This window comes from Anomalospiza imberbis, chromosome 1 (genome assembly GCF_031753505.1).
Source record: "Anomalospiza imberbis isolate Cuckoo-Finch-1a 21T00152 chromosome 1, ASM3175350v1, whole genome shotgun sequence".
Classification (NCBI taxonomy): domain Eukaryota; kingdom Metazoa; phylum Chordata; class Aves; order Passeriformes; family Viduidae; genus Anomalospiza; species Anomalospiza imberbis.
Genome location: NC_089681.1, coordinates 56,563,139 through 56,588,250, shown reverse-complemented (window position 1 = coordinate 56,588,250; position 25,112 = coordinate 56,563,139). Strand labels below are relative to the sequence as shown.

The 25,112-nt window shown below is 33.5% G+C and overlaps 1 protein-coding gene across 7 annotated transcripts in view; it reads left to right on the top strand.

The window, feature by feature from the left end:
• Positions 1-25,112, top strand: part of RTTN (rotatin) — an 80,684-nt gene that overhangs the window by 15,076 nt on the left and 40,496 nt on the right. For 5 of the 7 annotated variants that reach the window (XR_011000056.1, XM_068193372.1, XM_068193397.1 and 2 more), the window contains 19 exons: positions 713-883; positions 2,193-2,405; positions 3,651-3,763; positions 4,863-4,989; positions 5,984-6,109; positions 8,168-8,287; positions 10,107-10,246; positions 10,474-10,645; positions 11,567-11,666; positions 12,671-12,759; positions 15,051-15,168; positions 15,442-15,538; positions 16,281-16,349; positions 16,677-16,865; positions 17,542-17,781; positions 19,807-19,951; positions 20,743-20,897; positions 22,126-22,345; positions 23,995-24,123. Coding sequence is in view for 6 of the 7 variants with exons in the window: in XM_068193372.1 (XP_068049473.1) it covers positions 713-883; positions 2,193-2,405; positions 3,651-3,763; positions 4,863-4,989; positions 5,984-6,109; positions 8,168-8,287; positions 10,107-10,246; positions 10,474-10,645; positions 11,567-11,666; positions 12,671-12,759; positions 15,051-15,168; positions 15,442-15,538; positions 16,281-16,349; positions 16,677-16,865; positions 17,542-17,781; positions 19,807-19,951; positions 20,743-20,897; positions 22,126-22,345; positions 23,995-24,123 (2,733 nt within the window). In the remaining variant the exon portion in view is untranslated. The remainder of the gene's footprint in view (positions 1-712; positions 884-2,192; positions 2,406-3,650; positions 3,764-4,862; positions 4,990-5,983; positions 6,110-8,167; positions 8,288-10,106; positions 10,247-10,473; positions 10,646-11,566; positions 11,667-12,670; positions 12,760-15,050; positions 15,169-15,441; positions 15,539-16,280; positions 16,350-16,676; positions 16,866-17,541; positions 17,782-19,806; positions 19,952-20,742; positions 20,898-22,125; positions 22,346-23,994; positions 24,124-25,112) is intronic. The other 2 variants (XM_068193378.1, XM_068193387.1) reach the window with 2 other exon arrangements.

Sequence of the window (25,112 nt, the reverse complement as noted above, 5' to 3'; positions counted from 1 at the left end):
TCTTGTTTTATGATCTGAGTCAGTGTATTTCATTACTTATAAATCTGTTAAACTACATTAGAATAGATCATGTGTATACCATACTGATTACTATTAGTAGGATAATGTTTGTTTCCAGGCTACTAATAAACAAACCTTTTCAAATAAGGTGGGTAATGGTATGCAGTTACATTGATTTTTTTTTTTTTTTTAATAGGGTAGAGAAAGAAAAAAAGTTTGCCTGTTTCCTTTGAGAATCAATAGGGATAAAAAACTCTGATGTTTTCAAAGTTACTGTGAATTGGTTTGGGAAAGTTTTTTTTTTTTTTTTATTTAAAGGTAAAGCTTTATTAGCAGGTTCAAACCAGGACTTAATATTTCCTTATTAAGACTGAACTTCAAAATAGATAAAATTTCAGAATTTCAAAAGTGTAGTGAGCAAAAATTAAGATGGTGGGGGGAGAGAGAAAAGTGGAGGTGGAAAGGGGAAGGAGCAACCAGGAATGGGTAGTTATTCAGCAAAGTATTCAGAACTGATAGTGAAAGTAGACTGAGGTCTAGGGCTAGTGCATAGGTGACAAATACATTGCTATGTATTTGGCAGCATTTATGCAATTTTAGCTTATGTGGCATAATTGTACTAATGATATTGCAGGTACTGTGTAAACACTGTAAATATTTAGTGATGTTTCATTTTTTTCTAATTATTGTATTTCTGATTTTTTTTTTTCAGAAAGACAAATTGCTTCTGGTCTTGGGATTGCTTGGAGAAACTATATTATATCACAAAAGCAATATAAGTGCAGAGCAGCCCAAGGTGATGCTGGTGCATCACAGAATGGCATTTATTAGCATTTCACTCTTCACTGTTAGATTGCTCCAAGTGCTTCTCCCTGTAGAAAAGGTACGTCATCACTAATTATGAATGATTGTCACTTGGTTTTGCATTTTAAAAGGGCAGTAAGAGATACCTTCTCAGGGGTGAAATTGAGAAAATAGCTTCTTGGACAGAGAAATTAATCTGATTTGCACTGGTGATGTATGATCACAGATGGCAACTTTGTCCATTCTTCAGCTGCCAGTGTATTCTGCAGATTACAAATCTTAAAGAACAAAACTTCTTTAATACAGTTTTTAAATGAGGTTTTGAAATTCAGTGTTCTTTTTCCTCCTGTAGTATTTTTTTCTGATATGATGTATGGTTTGCAAGGCTCTGCTGCCCTCTGCTCGATTCTAGTATGCATGCAAGTAAGAGTAGATTTACATAACATGTAAAATCATCACTCTTATTCTGATGGAATGTAATAATCAACTTCATTTTGTAAATTGGAGTGATTTTAATTGTTCTTTGCTTCCAGCGCTCTTTTAAAGTTCTGTAGTAGCTCTTGGGGTTGTGTTTTTTTTTTTTTGTTTTTTTTTTTTTAGGGTGGAGGGTTTTTTTTTGTTTCAACTGGGAAGGTCTAATGAAGTTTTTGTGTGAGATGGAAAGTGTGAGATGTGTAAACCTAAATTGATTTTAATTTTTTGCATCAGTTTTTAGTGGAAGGTAGATTTTCCTAGACATTAGTCAATCGGATTAGAAGATTGATTTTCAGGTACAGGCTTTTTGTCACAAATATTAAGTCTTGTACCTGAAAATAAGTATAGGTGTACCAGTCTAATGACTTTTCATAATTTTTGTCTTTTATGCAAAGTTTCCATTGTGTGTATGACAGTTGGAACAAAGTTACTGTATTTGAGGTCAAAATTTAAGTTGAAATAATGTATACTTGAATTAAAAAAAAAAAAAAAACAACAACAAAAAAAAAACCCCAACAAAATAACAAGAAAAATCTCAGTCCTTAGTTTGCGATATGACCATGTGGAATCGTAGACAGCTTGTTTAACTACAGAAATTATTGTGGTTTGTGTGTTCTCTGCCATCTCGTGGTCAGACAGTGAATTGACCACTTCGGCCAGCAGTATGCCATGTCTGAATCATACACAACTTTTGTGACTGGTTGCAGGTATGATAATAGGAATGACATCTAAATAACTATCACTTTTAATGAAGAAAAAATAATTCTTCATATAAAACTCATTTAATGAAATGCGTTTCTCTAAATTCTAAGTAGCAGCAATAATGATTGTACTTGTTGAATGACTGCAAGTGCTTTTGTTAGTTTTACTGTATTTTCAGGCTGTTATTCTGACAGTTGCTTTCTTTTTCAAAGGCGAGTAAAGTTACGCAGAAGAGTTTGCTGAATGCTTTGTTCCTTCTCTCACTGGATATGTCATTCTCCTTGGAATACCCAAGCATACATGAATCCATTGCAGCCTATCTGGAGCAGATGAGTACTGAGAACTACAGTATTTATAAGCAAGTTTCAGAAGCTGCATATTCGATTGAATGCACTTGCAGCTTTATGGTTGAAGTTCATAAGGAGGTGTGAAACTTTATTATATAAAATATTTCCTGTAGGCAAATTTTTCCTCACTTTGTTTTTCTCTCTGTTAAAAATTAAAGTCTAACATAGCAGAGGAAGATCCCCAAGTATGAGTATCCTGTATGATGCAAGGTGTAGTTAATTTATATTTGTTTTCAGTAATGCTAATCATGATTTTGGTAAAAAATCTTATGTGAAGTAAAAACAAAGAAATAAACAATTGGAAATTGGAAATGGGCACAGGACCTCTTACAGGCAAAGAAAGAAGCAGCAAATACTCTGCTTATTTGTACAAACATATACATGTATATCAATATATATCTTTATATATAATACATATATATGCCTATAATACACTATTTCATATCTAATAAAATATATAGTGTGGGTGTATGTGTGTTGTTCAGGAGTTAAATATATATTTCAGAAAATTTTAAATCCCAAGTACTTTGCCAACTGCAGCTTATATCAACAACTACTAGACTGGCTGAGGTTTGTGTTTCATTTTGTTATGAAGACAGCTGCTTTATTAGTTAAGAGATTCTAGCACAGTACTGAAATACTCTTCTCCATTATCCAAATGGATAAGCAATTTTGCACAATACTGGTTCCACTGATACTAATAAAAATGTAAAATATACAGAACATAAATATAGTGCTGTCATAAATCAGAGTTAATCTGTCATTTGTCTAGGCAGGTTCTGAAGTTAATAGAAGCACTACTTTGCTCATAAAATGCTCTTTACAATGAAATTAACTACATCAAATTTAAATGGCTTATGTTTAATATATGATGAATTAATATGATGAATAAATATGTACTTAAATTAAAAAAGAAATCTAACTTGTTTATTAATAGTGGTATGTTAAAAGTTTAATAGTTAAATCTTTTATTATACTCCTCTCACATAAAATGCATATTGATAAAAAAATAGTGATTTAAATAGTGTTAACGTGTTCATGCTGTGAAATATTAGACATACATTATTCCTACTGAGTTTAATAGAAGTTTATTTGGACTCAGCAGCTGAAGGGCTTTCAGCTCCCCAGAAAAGGTTCTAATTTTTTTTTTTGTTGTTGAAATGTATTGGATTAGTTTATAATTAACTTCTCTGTGAAAGAGTGAACAAAAACCTACTTAGTATTCAATTATGATAAATTTGGAAATATTATGCAGTAATATTGGATACTTTTAATTTTACTGATTTTGTTCATTTAATTCTTTCTTTTCATTTTACTTCACAGCGGGACAAGAATCTTCCTGAATTACTAGAATTGGCAGATCAGGCTTTGAGCAGTCTGCCCTTCCACCTACACTTTCCCTTGCTTCAAGAATGCATTCACATATGCTCAAATATGTGAGTATATTACAATTTAAACCTCTGCTTCAGAAAATGTGATTTTTTTTTGTGGATAAGGTTGCTCAAATAGGAGCTCACTTCTTTATTCCCTGTAGGAACAATTATTTTCTTTTAGCCATTGAACAGATTGATTTGTGCCATTCTGTGGTGGATTTCTTGAAAACTAAATTTCAGTTGCTAAAAAGTCAATTATATTCTATGTACAAGCTTTTATGATTTTGTGTGTGAAGTATGTGATTTATAAGGAAGCAATCTTAGACATTTTGACTTGTCTTTCAGATTTCCTGAAAATCCTTTGCCCTGTGTATATTTGTATCATTTATTTTACTTTCAGAAAACCTAAAGGACTTCCTTTATTGTAAATGCTTTATATATTACAACATGGCATCTCATTTATTAAACAGCATATTTTTATTGCTTTTGTGATTTTTCCATGTCTCTAGTTAGAGAATAAGTTACCTTATGATGCCTGGAAAAGTTCTTGAACAACAAAAAATTAATTATATACTGATTCAGAACTTGACTTTAGGGATTTTTTTTCAAAGGAGACTGCATTTAAGAGCTGTCCAGTAAGTGTTCTAAATTATGAAATGTAAAAATGTTTTTCAGTGTTCTAATTCTTTTAGAACTTATCATGGTTTGGGTGACATTTTAGACAATAGGAAATTAAATTTTTAAACTAATATCAATTCCCTTCATGATAGTGAGATGGACTTCAACCTCTATAATGAAAAAATTCTAAAAGCAATGGAGTTTTTTATAATCACATACATGATCAAAGATGTCTACTGAAGCTCAAAAGAATTTTATGTTTTCAGATGAACATCAGTGTTTGTTAGGCTCTTAATTTTGATGAGAGAATTTTGAAAAACTATGGTCTTTGATTACCTGCATGTTTAAAAGAATAAAAATATACAAAGATTGATGCTATGATTTTGGCAAATATGTTGTCATCTCTGAAATTTTTACTGTTTTCCAGAATGTATACCATTGCAGGAAGTATTTTTCAGAGATTATCCTGAAATTTAACAAGAAAATTTTTGTAGGCATCTTTACTGTAAAATAAATTAGTTTCATTAACTATTTTTCATTTTAGTTGCATGTCTGCCGAGGCCAATTCATTGCTTCAGGTGGAGGGTCAGAAGTTGCTTCTCCATCTATTGTCTCATCCTTTGTTGAATATAAAGGCTGAAGCCTATCACTGCTGTTTGGAAGTGGTTAAGGTTTGAATTAATGCTAATTTAACACTCTTGATGTTGCACTCAATAATGCATGTGGTATGGTTTTGTCATTAGAAACATTTTTAATACAAATTCTGTTTACTGTGTTATGTGCTGAAAAATCAGCATAGGCCTGGGCTTACAGTTTGCGGTTACATTCTTGGTATTAAATCTACTTGGTTAGGTTAGACTACAGGTACTGCACTTAAAAATGATCTGTAAAGAACATGTAAATCCTTTTATATACTCCTAATGTTTGTTGTTTTGTTTTCTTTTGGTTTTTTTCCCTGTTCTGGAGCTGTGTTGTGTGTGTCTTGGTTTTTTTAACATGGATATTTTGTCATGGCCTTAGATTTTTGTAATGATAACCCAAGGGATAAAGAGCATTAACTTCCTAAAAGTATAGCTGTACTCTGTGCTGGGAATGGCAGAGTCATATTTATTGGGTCATTTTAGGTATTCAGTAATATTGGCTCACAAAATAAAAATAATTTTTGTATTATGATATAATACTTGATTGAAACTTATATTTTCTGTAATGGACATAATCTGCACCTAGTGTGCTTGTCACACAATCCACTAATGTATAAATATGCTGGAGCTAGTCTCTGAAAAAAAAACCCTTATCTCCACTGAATGACAATTACCTATTTTTGCAAGATTTTTGCCAGCCTGTTTTAGGTTTTTCTTATTTTAATGTAATGCCAAACATTGTATTCTTTCATGTAATATACAGATTTTCAAATTTATTTTCATAGTTATTCAAAATAAAACTAAAATTATTTTCTAATTCTTAGTCCTTAGTAATTACAGGAGTTTTGACACAGTGATCCAGACAGATTGTGTTTCTTCCATGGCTGTCATGTTTAGATTTCAAAACTAGTCTTCCAAAGTGCAAGGAAAAAGTCTTTTACTGCATGACTTCAGTCTGTCTATAAGATGTGGTAGTGGAGACTGACTTGAATTTTTAAACTAACCAACTTTATTTTTACTGAAGGACTGTCTAGGTATTCATAATATTGCGAAGCCTGTGCCGTCAATCTCCCAGGGAGTACATTTTCTTCTACACCCTAGAGTCTTGTATGAAATATGTACATTTGGCCTTCAGGAAGATAAGAATGAGGTACTGTGTTTACTAGCTGCATTTGTAAGTTGGTGTGCACACAGAGTAGGTATTGATATTCTCCACAGTGGTCTAATGCTTACCTGAAGTTTTGACCAAATATGGTTTCTTGCATACAGGAAAGCGATGCAATAGTGAGGCTGTAGTAAATGGAAGGATTTTTTTTTATACAATGAATTCAGACAGGATCATATTATCTGCATAGGATGCTAGTAACTGTAATAAAGACCAATGAAAAATAAAATAGGTTTTTTTTACTTTTTTCCTCTAATATTCAACCCTAGTAAAATGTGCCTATGATGAAAAAGTATGTATAGAGCTTCACATTTATGGGAAACATGAACTTTGAGCTCTCAAGTTTTGTAAAAGTGGGGTAACCTCTGAAATGGCCAAGGAACAAAAAGACACTTTAAATCTGCAAGTCTTTACTATAAAACTGTATTTCACCACCGCAAAGATCTGTGTTTAAATATGGTTACCGGAGTATTATAGAAGTGTTCTATAATGTTATAGAACAGGACCAAGTTTCCATTGGGTTCATTTATATGCATGACTGCTTAACATATGTCCACTAGCCTATAGAGCTAAGTAGGGAGTTGTGAGAAGAGAATAAAGTTACTTATGTTCTTTATAACAACTCCTTTATAGCTGATGTGTAACATTCCCACAGTCAGAAAGAACATTGACTAACAAATTATTTACATAATATTAGCTTCTCATCTGGAATGAGATTTTTTTTTTAAAATCCAGTACTATGCACAGTTCCATTTTAAAGTGATTTTTTTTTAGATGTCAGCATTTTGAAGAGAGAAATAAAATGTCTTTGAGAATGTGCTATATGTTTATGCTTTGAATGTAATTTGTCTTTTGGAAGAAAAGCATTTATTTTGGCTACTCCATTGGATATGTTATTAAAAAGACTAAGAGTTTTCTGTATTAATGGTTGTTCAAGCCAAAGAAATAGATTTCAATTGATGCTGAATTAAAAAAATCTGAGGTAGTGCCTCTTTACAAATTTGTCACATTTTCTGTTCTACCTTATAGTGCTTTTATCCTACTTCTAACAAAATAGATAATGAACCTCGTATCCACGTGTTTTTTAATTTATATGACTTCTTGCTGTATAATTGCTGCTTAAGTGTTTGTAAAGCATCAGTTTAATCTTTTAGGCATGTGACATTGAGGAAAAAATTGACAGGAACCTTGTATTTCAAGGTTAGGCTTGATATTTGCCATATGATTCTGTAAAGCCAATCTTTCTCTAAAGATAGGCTATAGTGATATTATTAAAGGCTGTCCTTGTTGCCTGGGGTGAGAGGATTTTTAGCTCTGGTATAAAATGCAGGGTTTTAGCTGCTGAAGGTAGGTGTTTTCACATTATATAAGGAAGAGTTAATTCTGATAAGCTGGGCTTTTTTCCTATGTTCCCGTTGCATTAATAATTTTAGCTTGTAAATACTCTAATATTAAATATTATGTACATTATATACTGGATACATTAATGCAGTGTAAGTGCTGTATCATCTAGCATTTTTGGTTTTGATAGAGAACTTCAGATGAATTATGATAGAGCTTGAAATATTCAGTAGCCTTCTTAGTTTGACTCTTTGCCTCAGGAAAGTGAAATGGCCACATAACAGGCTTTAAGTCTCCTGTCTTTCTGTATCTTCAGAAGCATATCATAGACTGGGAATAAAATGACCCTGAAAGGCAAGGTCAGGAAAGAAAAGAAGCAGAATTTCTTTTAACTGCAGGATAGAGGGACCAATAGTTGCAGAAGGTTGAAGTAATGATTTCTTTTATTTCAGAAAAGACAAATCAGAGTTCTAAGGAGAAAATGATTTTGTGCTGTTTAGGCAGAACTATTTGTGTGTTTTCTCTTGGAGGCTTTTATAACAACTTAATATGTAGTTGAACTGACAATTTAATTGTAGCCTTCTGCAGTAACAATATTTTGTCTTTGAGATGTTTTTTTATAACATTTCCAGTTACAGCATTGACAAGCTGACTTAGACACATTGGTGGCTGCATTAGTGGTTTGGTTTTTTTGTTATTGAGCAGGTGAACTCTACAGCCAAAGCCATTCTGATACATCTGTTGCAAGGACGGTTAATGATGGAAGTATTGACTTGGAACAAGTTTATTGAGGCTCTCTGTCCCGTTATTCCTGTTTTACAGGTACTTCTAAGTGCTTTAATCTGAATTTGATGTATGCAATCATGTATATCAGGTTAAGTAACAGATAGAAGTAGCAGATGGAAAATAGATAAACCGTAGCATACCTACATATTTGTTCTATCAGGTGTCAAATGGAGAAATGTTTTATAAGCGTCCTAATATCACTAAAGTTTGTTAGTACATTGAATTTGTAGACACATTTTAGCCTGGTATTACTTGTGCATGAAATTTGTAATGTTGTAGCACAAATGAGCCAGTACTGACTGGGGCTTAAAAGGTTTGAAGATATGAGTGGATAATGCAAGTAGAGGTTAAAGCATTCATGATTTTGGAAATATGTTAATAATTACTGGCATGTCCCCCATGTCTTTAATTTGAAAACTGTTACTCCTCTGTAAAAATAATTTTCTGATCAAATACACACTCAAAAATAGCAATCAGTCTAAGCTCTATTTTTAGTATATTTAGATATTTGTTTTTCAGTGGTTTTGTTTCCATTATTATAGAAGTATCCCTTAAGCCTTAGTCTTCATGTTTCCAACAATGTAGAAATTTAATTTTCATTCTTTTTACTCTCAGCTTGATCTAAACGGAATTTTGCCTTTCTCAGTCGGATTTTCAGCCTAATAGCTCCATCTGGATTCTTTACTGTTCTTTTACTAGTACTTGAAATTTTCTTCTTGTGGTCTGCCCATAGTCTTCCAGATTAGATATTTTGCTGCATTTGCCTGGTATCTGGTTTTTTGCCTTATATTAGCTAAGAGTAGCTAATAAATTCAATTATATGTTTTGTCTTCATTTTCTCCAAAAATATCACACTCAATAATTATACCAACTTACTTGTTTCCCTGCTGTGTGCATTAATTGCCTGCACCTCAGAATTGCCCTAAGCTGAAAAAGTAGCTTATATAACTTTACTCTGTATGCAAGTTGCACAAAAATCGAGGCAAAAATAAATAGGGAGAAATTGCAAATAAGATGGACCATGAAATAGATGGCTTAGAAAGAAAAATATGTAGAGGAAATACACTAAGAACTTGAAAGAGATGGGAGAAGGGTTATTTCAGATCTTTCTCAACAGGTCATTAGAGCTTTTTTATGTTACCTGCATATATATCTTACATATGATTGACATTCAAGATTAAATAGTTGGGGATTTACTTTAAGATGTAGGCTAAACATGTGAGAAATTTTTGTGAGTAGAATTTCCCTCTATTCTGTAGCCTACAGTGGCTTTGTACAATAGGTACCAGAGTAGTAGGGTACACCAGAGGTCTGTGTTTGCCAGATGCATATAAAATGCATTGTATTTTGCTCTACTTTTAAAATGTTTGCAATATCATTACTTGACATAACTGATTCCCTTTTGTCTGTGTGTGAAAATGCTTTGATGAAGATCTGAAAATAGGTAGAATTTATTGTTTTAAAATAATTTTCTTGTAGGGAATTAATAATAAATTTTTCTATTTCAATAAATTTTGTTTCTTGAAATGGAAACTAGCCTTACGGAGTAGACTCATGTTAACAGACTGAAGGGTGAAGTTTTGGGTCAAAGTACCTCTGAACCATGTAAAGAAATCTTTATTTTAATTTATATACAGGATCATTTATTATTTTTTTTTCACAGAGGAATATTAATCTGCAGAATTTGAATGTTTTCTTAAAAGTAACTGTACAGTTTTTTGAGTTTTTTTATGTTGCTCCTTCCACACCCTCCCTTAGCCCCTAAAATGGAATTAATTACCTTGTCTAAGTTGCTAAGTCAATAAGTGGATTTCAGTAATTCTGGAAATTTTTGTTTGTTGTTTGTTTCACTTAGGGTTATGCTGACACAAAAGATACTTTAGGTAAATGCATCCTCTCTTTGAGTGAAACAACCTCTGACAAGGGAGAGGGCATTCTCCCAGGCACTCCCAGGCTACAGGCTGCTCTGCGCCTTCTCTTCTCAAAAAAGCAGCTGTAAGTAATGCTCTGTAGTGTTTCAGCACATCTTCTCATCTTGATGACAACAATGTCTTCTCCTACATGTTATGCTGTGTTTTGATTTGAAAGGTTGATTAATCAATTCTGAATTTGGTACTTCCCACCCCATGTTAACTTTTAAAAATAATTAATTTCTAACAGTACAGCTCAAGTTTTCCAGTATGAGGGCTTTTTATATTTATATTAAGTATTTGTTCATTTAGGGTTCGTTCTGTAGCAGCCAAACATTTAGCATTCCATGTTCTCAATGAAGACGGGGCAAACATGAAACGCCCATGCCTGGATAGTAATGTCCTTTCCAGCATTTCAAACTTATTTATTATAGAGGGAGCTATGGAGCTAAAATTGGATGATAAAATGAACTCAATAATTAAGGTTAGTAAACTCTGTCTAAATTTTGCTCTTCTACCTGTCCAGTCTCTGAGTTTCCACTTTCATAAAGTTGCAATATTTCGTACAAATTGCCTTGCTTCATAAAAAGAAATCTGTTGATGTATTCTTTCTGTGTGCACTGGAACAGTAGTTCTTATGCTACCATTTGCAACACTAAGAAAAAAATAATTCCTTTTTTTCTTCTCTGCAGAAAAGATTTGATTGCAGGGAACACAGGCCTGCTCTGTTCATAACAATTTCATTCTGTGTGGATAGAGTCTGATTATTTTCTAGAATTTTTTTCTATATTTTTCCCCACAAAAACAATTTTTACTAGAATAGGCACAAATAATTTTTAATATCAAATATTTTAAAACAGATTGCAAGCTTATGTCTGTGTTTACTTAATATTGCTGCTGTTGCAAAGTGTAAAGCAAATCATGAGTGTATGAGTCAAGGGAATACATCTCTTTTTCTTTCTGTTTTCTCATTTCCCTTCTATTCTCCTTTCTTCCTTTCCTTCAATACTTTCAGATTAACAATATGATAAGCAAATGCTTAGATGCTTGACTCTATTGCCGTTAAAAAGTCAGTCCCCTTTAGACTAAAAGCATGTTCTAGAATTTCTGCATGGTGTTAAGATTTCTGTAGTCCTACATAGATTAACCATTTTTTTTTAGAAGTCTGCAGCTATGATGTACTAGAAACTGTTTGGTTTTCATATTTCCCAGATGTTATTAGAGATTTGTTGCAGAAAGATTGTGACCTAATCCATTCCTCTTACATGTATGTGGTATCTAATCAAATACATTCTAATAAAGAATTAAGATATTTTCCTTTTGTACTTCCTGTTAGGAAATTTGGCTGGTTAACTTGTTTCATGGTAGCATACTGGATGCAAATCTAATACTGTTCTACTTTTAGGCAGAAACTGTTGAAAAGCTGTATGATATTTTGACTTCTGATGCCGTTGACCTAGTTTTACGGAAGTCTGCAGCTGAACAGCTGGTTGTCATTTTAGAAGGTAAAGTTCTTCGAAAAATTTGTATTCATGTGCTGGTCATTTGTGAGCTTGAAGTTTTGCTAGGTTGTCTGTATGCTTGTACTAAAGGTGCTCTTTGTAATTTTTATTTTATGAATTTTGGTAAAAAGAAGTGATTGAATTACAGTGCAAATAAGCAGTCTTGGAGCATTATTTCACTCGGTCCATAACTATAGAGGTTTCAAACACTGATGGTTTTACTCTATAGACTCAAACTCCAGTTAAATAATGTTTCCTTCAAGGAATTTGGATTCTAATGAGAGAACATAAATTCTTTGCCATGGGAAGGTGAAATTTTAGATAATATTAGAAATACTGTCAGGAAAATTACCACAAAAATGAGGAAGTGTATCTCCTTTGTGTCATAAAATACATGTAGTTATGACTGCAAAAATTTTCAGATGTTTCAAAATTGAAACAAAGCGTAGGATGAAATTGTGAAGGAAAAATTGCAGTTTTATCAGGACAAATTTCATACGAAGGATCACTTTTTTGTTATTAAAAAACAAACCAACCCATCTAATTCAAATTACATACCTTTTTGTTGTTTATGTTGTTGAATATTCTTAAACCAACTACTCTAAAGTGGAAAATACTCTCATGATGATTAAGTAAACACCATTTTCACATTTTCAATTCCATATTAAACTGTTAAAGTCTTTTAAAATATTTGAAGTGACATCCTTGTTTGACTAAAATTGAGTTGCACTGGGATTACTGTAATTCTTCAACCTAAAATTCTCATGGGAATTTATGTTATGTATTTAAGAATCTAGTGTTCAAGAGGCTACTGTAGTCATACAAAAATACTTTGAGAAGGCTTGCCTTGCTAGAGATGTTTATTACTGTTGATTGATTGGCAATAGTAGAAACTTTTTGTAGACACCAAGGGTTGGTAATCTTAGTAAACAATATTAATATTAAGTATTTTAATATTCAATTTGTGCATAACCAGTCATTCTTGCTATCTTTTGCTTTTCCTACAGATACCAAAATGCATGACATTGTGAAAAAGTTAGGTGTGATAGAAAAGATATTGGCCTACCTTAATGAGTGTGTACATGTGGATGGCAAGGTAAAAGTATTGTTAGAGGTTCTTCTGCAAGCATTGTACAGCATGACAGTAGCAGAGTCTGCCTTCTTCTGCACTTGCCACACAGATCTTTGTGCATTCATGCTGCACTGAATACAAATGTTTACTGATAATTATAGTTGCAATATGTATTTTGTTCTAGTTTTGATAGTGCTAAGATTCTTTTACTGAGAGAAGATTGGTTTCCCTACCTATGACAAGAGATATCCAGAGAATTGTTTATGGTGAGGTACTGGAATGTACCAAAACTTCCCTGAAAGATTTTTCACTAGAGTACAAAAAAACTTTAATGACCATTAAAAAAGAAAAATGTTATGTATAATAGTCTCTAAATTTCAATTCTAAAGCAAATTATAATTAAAAATGAGATATAATTGTATGACGTGCTATTGTAAACAGGTGAGATTGAATTTCAGGTATAAATAATTTTCTGACCAATAGAAGATCACTTCACCAGGAAGGGTCTCTCGGTGTAGATGATAGAGCTTTCTGTTTTTGCAATATATGAGAAATCTGATGCTTGATTTTTTTTCTTGAATTCATTCTTTGAAATAATTTCATGCAAGCACATTTAAGCTAGAAAGTGCTCAACCTAACTTCAGTGGATAAAGTTTATTTGTTTTCTTCCATAGTATTGTTACTGCATTCCAGCAGTCCAAACCTTGAGTTTTTTAAAAAGCCATGAGAATTTTTATGTAGTAATGACTCTTTTTTCCAAAAATGTTCTAGAGAAAAGAGCTGCTTGATACTTAGTGGAATTCTGTTTTTTGCCAAACAAATGAAAATTACATTCTTCTTCAGAAATAGCAGTTTTCCCCCCAGATTATCAGTATCTAAGATTATATAATCTCTATAGCATTAAAGAATGCCTTGTCCAATTTATGATCTCTTGTATAGAAGTACTTCAGTAAACTGTTCTAATACAGTTGAAGAAAATGAAATGTTGGGTTCCTCAAGCTTCTGAATGTTGGGTTGTTTTTTTTTTTTTTATCAGTTTTATAGTATCTTCTTTAGAGAGAGAAAGTAATGCAACTGTTGCTTTGGTTTGGGTAGTGAGTAGATATTGTTCAATAATAAAGAAGGACAAGCATGGGAAATATATTGCTCTGAGCAGTTTCTTCATAATCAAGTAAGGGTCAAGGATGAACTTTATAAAGGGCTAAAAATATTATTTTAAAGTTTAATTTAATCCAAGAATGGCTCAGGCAACAACTCTCTAGAGCCTGTGACATTAGGACACTCTCCTGAGGGAATCTAGTCCAGATCCTTGGTTCTCCCCTTGAATGATTTTTAAAAATTTCATCATAAAGTCAATATCAAAGGAAAATCAACAAAAAAATCTTACATGTTCTTAGAAAAGTGGCCACTGAGAAAAGAAAATAAAAGAACTAATATAAATAAAAATCAACATCTAAATAAGTCTTTATATATAACTGTGCAAAAGATTTTTTCTATACTAAGTAAGTAGGAGCTTTCATTCATGTGGAATGAAAATAAAAGTATTTGTTGATGCTGTCTACAAAACAAATTTAAGGGCGGAACCTCATAGTAATGATACTGTGAAAGAAATACTCTTTTCTCATTCTTAGGAGCTGTGACTTTGGTTGTATTTTTGGCCATTCATTGATACTTTAACTTGTAGCAAACTGCTTTCCATTCTCATGATCTGACAAGCTGGGACCCAGAAAATTAGTGTGATATAATAAGCTATTTATATATTTTAAAAAATGAATAAACGTAGATGGTTGTAAATACTTGGTGTTTCTTAAAATCCTCCAGCTTACATGTATCCTTCTTAAAATTCTGTAATTTTAAAGCAAATGTTATAATTCTATTATGAAGCCAGAGACAAATAAAATTACCATCAATTAATAATAAAATGAATCAACAAGTAAATAATTTTTTCAAGAATATGTGGATGTCATCTAACTGAAATGTGCTTGTAAATACTTGGTGTTTCTTAAAATTCTCCAGCTTACATATATCCTTCTTAAAATTCTGTAATTTTAAAGCAAATGTTATAATTCTGTTATGAAGCCAGAGACAAATAAAATTACCATCAATTAATAATAAAATGAATCAACAAGTAAATAATTTTTTCAAGAATATGGGGGTGTCATCTAACTGAAATGTGCTTGTCTAAGGAAGTTCTAGACTTTTCTTTTACAAATGATGGAATATATTGCTTAATAGTGGGACAATCTGTGTTAAGTGCATCATAATAAATTATACTGATGGTTGTATTTATTTAATCTTTTTCTCTGTTCCTGTAGCTTATGGAATCCGTAGTGGCACCGTGTCTGACACTCCTACGCAAAATTATGTATGCTGACCCAGTAGTTCGCCTGACCCTGGCACAGCAACCTTCTCTACTGCTTTTGCTATTCAGAGGTGAGAATTGTATTTCCATTGTAATACCCTTGTCAAAAGATGGTTAGATGTTTAATGAAATACCTTCTTAAGAACTTTGGATCACTTCATGATATCAGATTCTGATATTTAAAAGATAAATCACTGTTGTGCTAGTTTTCCCATGTCATGGCATGTGTTGAAGATGCTGTCAGGAAACTGTGGAAAGCAGTTGCTTTTAACTAGTGTTCTTCAATATATTATTAGGTATCAGTTTTTTCCTAACATATTTTTAAATATCTTTCTTTTATTCAGTTTCCCTGATACTCCAAAGTGATCGTGCTCTTTTAACTGAAACTACAGTATTGCTTTGTCTTCTGTTGTTTGATGAAGTAGCAAGAACAGAAACATGGTATGAAAGTCCACTTATTTAATAGCATATTGTCTAGACAAATTTAAAGTTTTTAATAGAAATAAATTTTATATATCCCCAGACAAGTTATGCCCCAAACTTTTATAGATCCAAAATTGCATATTTGTAGTCCAGATTGTTTCAATAATTGGTTTACATGCTCTGGAGGCTTACATGGCACATTTTTGCACTATGAATACCTTAATGTTAATTTTATTTTTCAAAAATCCTTGATTGGTCTGTAATCCATCTTTTCCATTAATGGAAACTACACAAGTCAAATAGCTAGCTGTAGACATGTTTTTTTAATTTAATTAGAATTCTTCTATTTACTTACCATTTAAGTGTAGCAGTTGTCTTTAAAGCAACAGACCTCAGCTTACAGTATTTTATTATTTTAAAGCTGCATGTGTGTACAAAACTATGCTTTTAGAGTTCACACATGTGAAATATACTGAAAATACTTATAATGTGTGGTTTTTCGCTAACAGAAAGAAGGAAACAAGTATTTGGAGTTTTTAATGTACAGTATATCTGCAATAGGTATTCCATATGTGTGTGACTTAAGAAATACCTTAATATTGGATAATAATGAAGAAATGTTGTTTATTAATACAAATTATTCACCAATGGGTTACTAAAGATCTAGCTAAAGGAATAATAATAAGGAAATAACGTGTAGCATTAGGAGAAAATCAAATCTTAAAATAGAGTGTAATAACTATGACTTAATCTCTTGCAGGGCTGATGGTATATCCAGTAATAATACTGAGGTACCTGCCTTCAGTTTACCTGTTGCTGTTGTTAGAAGGTACGTGTGGGTGCTGGTTGGTTGGTTGGTTTATTGGTTTTGATTGTTTTACAGTTAACTGCTGATTTCCATTTGCTGTCCTTCCTGAAGTGTGGAAGTGGCAGAATGAAGGGAAACGTTAATCGAAGCATTTTTATGATGATGAAATCAGCATTTTTAAATAGGGAATTTTTTGCTCCGTGTCTTTGTTCTCTGTGAAAGAGCTTCAAAAACTTTATTTGCAAACTTACAAGCTGGTTGAACTAGAGCATTTAATTTAAAAATGAGCAAAACAAAAAAACTCTCACCAACCACATTCAAAAAGAATTGGTATTTCTGTATATTTAGGTATCATCTCCCAGTCAGGATCACTGGTCATCATGTAGTTAGCCCTAATACTGTTGTGGTGCCACTGTCTTCTGAGTGCTTGGCTATGAAACCTGTGGCAGATATGCTTAAGACGGCTTGGAATCTCTCATGGTACCATGGGATTGAAAACCTACTGCAGCTGATAAATTATGAGAAGGAAACAGAAACGTGAGCCATTTTATCTTTCATTTTAATATATCTTAATTAAATTAGTGTTCATGAATAGGTTTTCACTTCAAACAGCAGTTCAAGCTGTTACTTGATTGAGAATGCTGTCATTTAAACTTAAAGGTTCACATCCCAAGAGGATGAAGGTATGTTGTCACAGCTAATGTTTTACTTAAATTGCATTTTTTGCATGAAGTCTAAAGCCTGATCTTTTATTGATGGTCAGGCTAATTCCAAACAATTTTAAATTGACTCTATGGCTGTTTTTCTTTATAGTCATTGGAGTTTCTTAGAGAACTAACTCTTTTTTCCTCCCATGTAGACCCCCAGCTATAAAGTTGCAAGACTTTCTCTTGATTTTCTTGAAGGTTTAAATTGCAAATAAATATTCTTAATGGTAATACTAAGAATTAGTATTTAGGTATCATTTTTCCAAAGAACTCAAAACATCTCATGATTTACATGTGATGGCATTGCTTTTAGTTTTGTTTTAGTTTTTTGTTTGGTTTGGTTTTTTTGAAGGTTTAGTGAAGAAAGAATTAGCTAACAAAAATAATGTTTTAAGCCAATTTCTCTTTTATCTTCTCAATTAAGCAGGAAGGGGAAGAAGTCATCACTCTCTGAAACAGTTTGTAAAAATACTGACTGTTAATAATTTTTCTCTGTGCCTTTTCAGATTTTTAGACTCTCTAAAACTTACCTCAGAAGACATTCTTATATTGAAAATAACTCACACAAACTATGGACTGCAAGATTGTCTTAGTTTGATCATTCAGGCAGCATCCCACAGGGATGTTAGAACTGCTCTCACTAGGCTTAGCTTCTATGTCCTGAATGACAGACTTGCATTAAAATGCAGTTCTGGGCCTTGTGGAACTACTTTGAAAAGCTTTGTTTGGCAGAAAGCAATGAACAGGTAAGCTATTGAGTACAAGAATCCGTTAAAGATTGTTATACTAAAATGGTAACATTTCTACTTTTCGTATTTCAACTTTAGGGAATTGATTGTCAATGCATCTCTGATTCTGATATATATACATATATATATACACACACATCTATCCATCTATCTATCTGTCATATATTGGTTTTTGCCCCTCTCGTTGGGCCCCCAGGGGCTTCCCTGATGGGGGAAAGCCTCCTTTAACAGTTCTGTGCCAGGGTTGAGAGACGCACAGGACTCTTTTCGGTCTTCAGGTCGCTGTTTATTGTTATCAGAAACTTGGCACGCTGTCTGCACCAGACTTAACGCACAAGAAAGCACAGCAAAAATGGCCCCAAGATGTACAGATTCAAGGTCTTTTAAAGCTGTTTCATCCAATTAACTCTTAAAATGTACTTTATTTTTACCTTTCTACCAATAACCCCTTGTCTGTCCACATAACCTCTGCACTGTGGCTTCCCGTGGCAAATCACCCTGTGCCACCAACACTGCAGAAAATGGAGTAGATGAAGAAGAAGAAGAAGCTTCAGAAAACACCCAAGATCCTCCATCTTGCCTCCTATCTACCTCTATACTAAAATCCCAAAACTCTGAATTTCTCACCCTGTGACAAACTACACTATTCTCTATTATCTGTTTCACACTCTTGTAGGCTCTAGTCTATCCTGAAGTCTTGGAAGCCCTCTCCATGGGCGAAAGTCAAAGTCAGTGCTTCTCTGGGGATCAGGACCCATCAAAACTGACAGAGAAATATTCCCTGTGCCCTGGGTTCCAACAATCATATGTCTCCATATATTATATATCTATATCTGGGCTGACAGGAGCCCTAGGCAGTTTAACAAGGGGAAGTGCAGAGTCCTGCACCTGGGGAGGAGCAAGCTCATGCCTCTGGGGTGAACCAAGCCGGAAAGCCGCTTTGCAGAAAAGGACCTGGAGGTCCTGGTGGGATACCAAGGTGAAAATGAACCAACAGTTTGTCCTTGCAGTAAAAAAGGCAAATGTTATACTGGGCTGCTTTAGGAGGAGTGTTAGCAGCAAGTTGAGGCAGGTGATCCTTCTGTTCTATTCAGCACTGGTCTGGAGCTCTGGGTCCAGTTTTGGACTTGCCAGCATAAGAGGGAATCATATGGAGCACACATACTGGACAGAATCCAATGAAGCACCACAAAGATGATGAAAAACTGGAATATCTTTCCTTTGAGTAAAGGATGAGAGAGCTGGGACTGATAAACGTGGGGGAAAGAATACTCAGCATGAGGATCTTATCAGTGTGTGCAAGTACCAGAAGAGAAGGCGGGGCCAGGTTCTTTCCAGTGGTGTCCAGTGAGAGAAGCAATGGCCTCAAACTGAAGCACAAGAGGATCCCTGTGAATGTTAGGAAACACTTTTTTACTGTGAAAATGACCAAACACAGACACAGGTTGTCCAGAGAGGTTGTAGCATCTCTATCCTTGGAGTTACTCAAAAGCTTTCTGGTCACAGTCCTGAGCAACCAGCTGCATGTGTCCCTTCATAAGCAGGTGATCCCTGCAAGTCCCTTCCATTCTCACAGATTGTGATCTTGCAATTTACATACACAAAACCATCAAGTATTTAAAATTCTATATTTAAATGAAGGGCTATTTGAAATGCATAGGTAAGATTTGATATTATTATCAAATGCTAGTATTTAATAGATAATTAACTTTTTATTTCCTCTATGTGACCCTACTCAGATTTCTCTACAGTTTACTAAACAGAATTCTATTATTACCGCATGCAAATAGGTTTTAAAATATGCATAACTATTTTGCATAATAGTAACGATAGCAATATTAACAGTATATTATATATATTGATGTATCATAGGTTAATACAATGCCACATTTGCTATATGTGTAATATACATATTTACTCTGTATAATTAAACTTTTGCAGGTGACTCCAGTCCTATTAGCCTGAGATTTTAAATGCTCTTTTAAAAATGTACAAGTAGGAAAACTTTTATTTGTGTTGTAGGTTTCTACAAGTGCTTCCAGCTTCTGTGGAGGATGAAAAGCTTTTGGTAGATATCCTAAGATTTTTAAACAAATTGCTTAGAGAGCAGAAATCAAATCTGGAGTCCGACCATCTAAAGTGGATCTTGAAATCATTGCTTAAAAATGTAAGAATGGGGTTGTTGTAGATACTTACATGATTTGATTGACCATATAACTCCTTGCACTCATGTCTGTGTACCTGCAGAACTGCCTGAGGTTGTGCTTGTCTACATAGCTACAAATGTATTACCTGTGTAACATGGAAGAGCATCTATTGCCTTACAATGGGTGTCCTATGTTAAATACAGTCTGCATAAACTTGCATTTTCCCATTTGCAAATACAACCTAAACGTTTGTGGAAAAATGCTCATAGACTTAATTTCAATTACTTATAGAGTACTATAGGTACTTTAATTTATATCACTACCTGGGAAGCCTATAAAATTTTTTAACTATGGCCCATTCAATACATTAATATAAAACCTTAATTTGATATGAAGTCTTTCAAGGAGCTAAGAAGTCCAAAGTGCAGCCTGAACTAATTTTGTTACTATGTGTTTTCTGGTTTTTTTGTGATCTATTTTTTATTGCTGGTTATTGCTGTATTACTTTGAGTTTTCTTTCATTCTTCATAATACACTCTCTTCTTAATGCCAGGATATTTGAAAGGCCTTAACAGTAGATTTTTTTATGGCATTTAGTAGATTCAAGATTCAAGTTAGTGGTAGGATTATAGCATTTATAGGAATTTTTCACTAAACTTTTTGCAGTTACTTCTTAGTTAAGTAATCATGGAATTTCTGATTTATAATGCGTGTGATTTGCAAGTTTTCAACAGAAGAAATGGCTTTAAGGAAGGCATTAAAAGAGGATTTAAACAATGCATTATGTGACTGTATTTTTTTATTCTTTTAGCAGCCGAAATCCCTTACGGGCCTTCTGGTGCGACCAGAATCCCAAGTGCAGGATGAAATGGATGAAACACAGGCTGCTGTCAGGCAACGACTGGATAAAGAGCTCATTTGTCTTTTTAACCTGTTGTTAGTTTGTTCCATGTCAGTGACTGACAGGTACAGTGCAAATGGACCTGCCTCTGTCATTCTGACTGGGCATCATAACACCCATTACTGCTGAATTTTGGTCACAATTTGAATGTCATTACATCATGGCTCAGTTGCTCTGAACCGTGAATATACACTCTTGAAATTAAAATCAACATTAGATAGTCCTTTTGACAGTAAAATAAGGAAATTTGAAAGAGAATGTGCTAGTGGTCACTTAGCAAATGGATAATTAAATTGATTGCATGGAGAAGATGGGCTGTTTCTTTTTCGCTGCTGCAAATTTGCATGAGCAAATGATAACTTCATTGATTTTGTAGCATGTATTTATAGCAAAGTAAAACACTGGAATACTGGAAATAGCAATAAATGTTTATTTTCACTGAACTCCTTTTTGACCTATTTGCAACAGCTACTTTTAGCATGAAGTTCCAACCTTTTTCTGTCAATTGAGCAAACATAGAAATTAATTTACATTATTTTTTATTCAAATTTCTCATAAAACCTTTCCCACACTAAATCTCTCCTTCGAAATATATCCTAAGAGCTAATAAATTTCAGTTTAAGATAATATTTGATTATTTAGTGTCACAATATACCTTTGTGAAAATATTTTCAAAATGTTATCTTTTTCATTATTTCCACTTGGCTATTTTCTAAAAGTTTTGACAGTGGGAAAAGGGCATATTATAGAAATCCATGCTAGTTATGTATCTCACACTCCTGTATTTTTTATCTTCTTAATTCTAGATTTATTGTTTTTTGCAGGAGATGTTTTTAAACTTCTCTTGGGAATCAGAACAAACATAAGTGTAACAGGCCATACATTTAAGAGTTGGACTTGATAATCCTTGTTGGTCCCTTCAAGTTAGAATATTCTAAACTCTGTGTGATTCTGGAATGACTGAACTTTGCAGCTCTCCTCACTGTGTCATCTGTTGTCCTCAATCTCTTGCTCTTTATTTAGCATGTTCTTTAATAATTATATCTCATTTGTCTTTTTAAGCAACTTCATTGTAATCAGATGCAATATTGTGTTTTCAGAACTGGGGTAAAGCTAGAAGTGTCAAATTTAATTTCAAATTACTCTTTGCATAATATAATATTAAGTAATTGAGATGCTGAGCCTTGCAGGCTAACAGTAAGAAGAATGAGGCATTGGCCTTTTTAAAAAATGATTCTTTGTAACAGCTTCATATTGATGGTTCATCTGGTTTGTTTTTTACAATTAAACCAGAGAGAGTTTGGAACTTGCTGGCTCGTTCAGAACAGAGCTGGCTCTGAAGCTGCTTCAGTGCTTAAGGCTAACAGATGCACCACATTTTTATGGGCTTCCATCACTGGAGAGAACATTACAAGGGATGGTTCATGTTACTGCACTTCCAGGCTGGAGTACCTATTCTGCTGCAGTTGAACCTGTCACAATTTGTAAGAAATATTTAACAGGTCTTCTTGAGGTGAGTAGCTTATGTTCTTATTTAGCTTTTGGTTTGAATGCTGGTAAAGACCTGTGTAACTAATGACAGTATACTTTTTACGATGTACTTTTATTGAATGTCATCAGTAGCAGTAGGTGTGGGAAAGATGCTTTTTCCCTGCTAAGTAAATAGGAATGATATGGAGACTAGATTGAGTGATATGTGTCTGTAGTTGTGAAGATTGGTTGTATTGCAGGTGCTTTCATCATTGGTTTAAGAGGTAATGCAAAGGGACTGTAGTTTTAACAAGATATAACATATATGTGGTGTTTTTAATAACTGAAACTCCCAGAGGAAAAATCCAAGTTAACTTCCCCCAGGCAAAATTCACATATGAAAGTTGATCTGGGAGAAGATTAGCTTGTAGGTTATTAACACAGAGAAAGCAGAAAAGATATAATTAAAGATGCTGAAAGTTGTTGGAAAGACAAAATTTCATTCTTATTTTCAGTGTTCTTCTATGTTCGCCAAGTCCGTGGATGTGGTAGACAACTAACTTTTGCTCCTGAAATTATATCTTTTGAAAACTCCAATCTTCTCAAAAGGAAAAGCATAGTGCTGAATTTCTGTTTGTTTAACACATATTCAGTAATACACTTTTAGAAGTTTTTAGTTTCAAATACCAATGCATCTGATGAAAAAAAGATAGTGTTTTAGGGGCCTTGATTTGCCCAGATTTCTTGAGTAGAAAGAAATAAACATTTTAGACTTGTTTGATTAGATGAGCTCGTCACTTGAAGTCTAGACTAAAAATGGCACCAAGGTTATAAATGTTCTCATGCAAAAGAAAGATTATTATTGGAAAAAATAATAATAAATATTATGGCATGAAATTAACTTGTGATGCATAAGCTTTTGTCCAGAAGAATTAGGCAGTTTTATTTGGCCTAAATATGAAAGTAAATGTGAGTTTCTTTTGGAGAGGAATGGAGAAAGTGGGTATAAAAAAATTCTGTGGGCTGGGACACTGAAAAAAAGAATAACAGCAAAAATCCAGAGGTTTAAATCACCGTGTTTTGTGGAGAAAAGTAAATCTAGAAGTGTATCTTCTAAGATTATTATTTTTTAAAAAGTATTTTGGGGAATATTTTGTTGAAAGCCGCATGCCTTTTAATATGCGTGGTTACTTATTTGGTCAGACAGTTTATTTTATGTTAGGCTTCACTGACATTTATTTCTGTTTATTAGTATTTGATATAGAAAGCTGATAAATTTCTTCAAATCACAATGAAATATATAAACGACACTTTCTCTTGAACACTGAATTTTTAAAAGAAATTTTATTTTTAATTCCAGACATAGCAAAAGAAACCCTGGGTACAATAAATGAACTTTCAGGTCCATGAAAAGAAACATTGAGGTTTCTGTTCAACTTAGAGCTTACTATTAAACTTGGCTGTATTCTTCATTTGAATAAAAAACCAAAACCACAGATGTTCAGAAGTTTAAATGTATAGGAAACCACCATATGGCCAAATGACTCAGAAATAAAGAAATTGTTACAATTCAGCTAGAAATCTATCATCTTTCCATGAGTTTAAATTATGATTCAGTGTGTAAGACAGTTTGTACTCTGTTTGTGTGCTGTTTACAGTAAAGCTGTTATGAACTTGTACCCCCACTCTTAGGTCATCTCATCGTTTTATGTTGAGTGGGGGGGAAATGCCATGTCCTTCATGGGAAAAGGTGTGACAAAAAGCACAGTCCTTTGCTTGCTTCACTTATCTCACGAAATGATGGCTCAAGCCAAGGATACGGTGAGTGCATTCCTGTTGTCCTTATCTAATCACTGGTGAGGGCTATGCAGAGAGATTTTAACTGCTGAAGTTCAATGATAACTTTTTGTCGTGGTTTTGGAATGGTACTCTCCAACTGAGTAGTCCTGCTAAAACCACACCACTGCTTACTCTTCCTTCCCCTCCAACTTTAAGCACAAAAGGCAGAAAAACCCCCACATTGATCTCGTTTGGTCTGGAATCTTAGATAAATGTACAGGATGGCGTGTAGTATACAAAAAAGCTGAAGAATCAGTTGTAGCCATACTGAAATTGTTTTGTAAATAAGTCTGTGGATTTTGAAAGGCCTTCTTTCAGAATAAGTATCATTTCCTTTTTATAAAAATAAAGAATCATCAGGATTTTCTATAGGATAAATAAATTTAAGAATTTATAACATCATTATTTCTTCAGCCTCACAGACAACAGGCTTTCTAACCTATGCTTAAACATTCATGTACATAGGGCTTTCACAGTTGTGTGTATATATGTATATGAAAGAATATGTACATACATGGAAAAAGGATTGCCAGATAAAAGGAGCTATCATTCCATACTAGCAAATTTCATATTGTGCTTTGTGTTCATGTACATGTTTGAGGGCTAGATTTGTCAGTTTAGTAAGATAGCCTTTATCCTGTGTCACTTTAGAGCCCCACACAGCACAAAGCACCAGGGCTCAGTCAGAAGGCTGTATAGACTTCTTTATTGAAGCAACATGTTGCTTTTATAGTTTTGCAAGATGATTACATTTATTTAATGAACACATACATGGCCTATTGGTCATAAATAAGAAACAAAACTTTCAATAGGTAAAAGGAGCCACGTCACTGTGTAAGCCAACCAAAGTCCAGTCTTCTTTGCTTACACTTTTTTCTCACTCTTTCTTCATGTCGTTATGGTGATAGCCTTGGTAATTTCCTTGAGAGAGATATGAGGCTTTCCTTATCTTCAGGAAGCCTTTGCTGGCT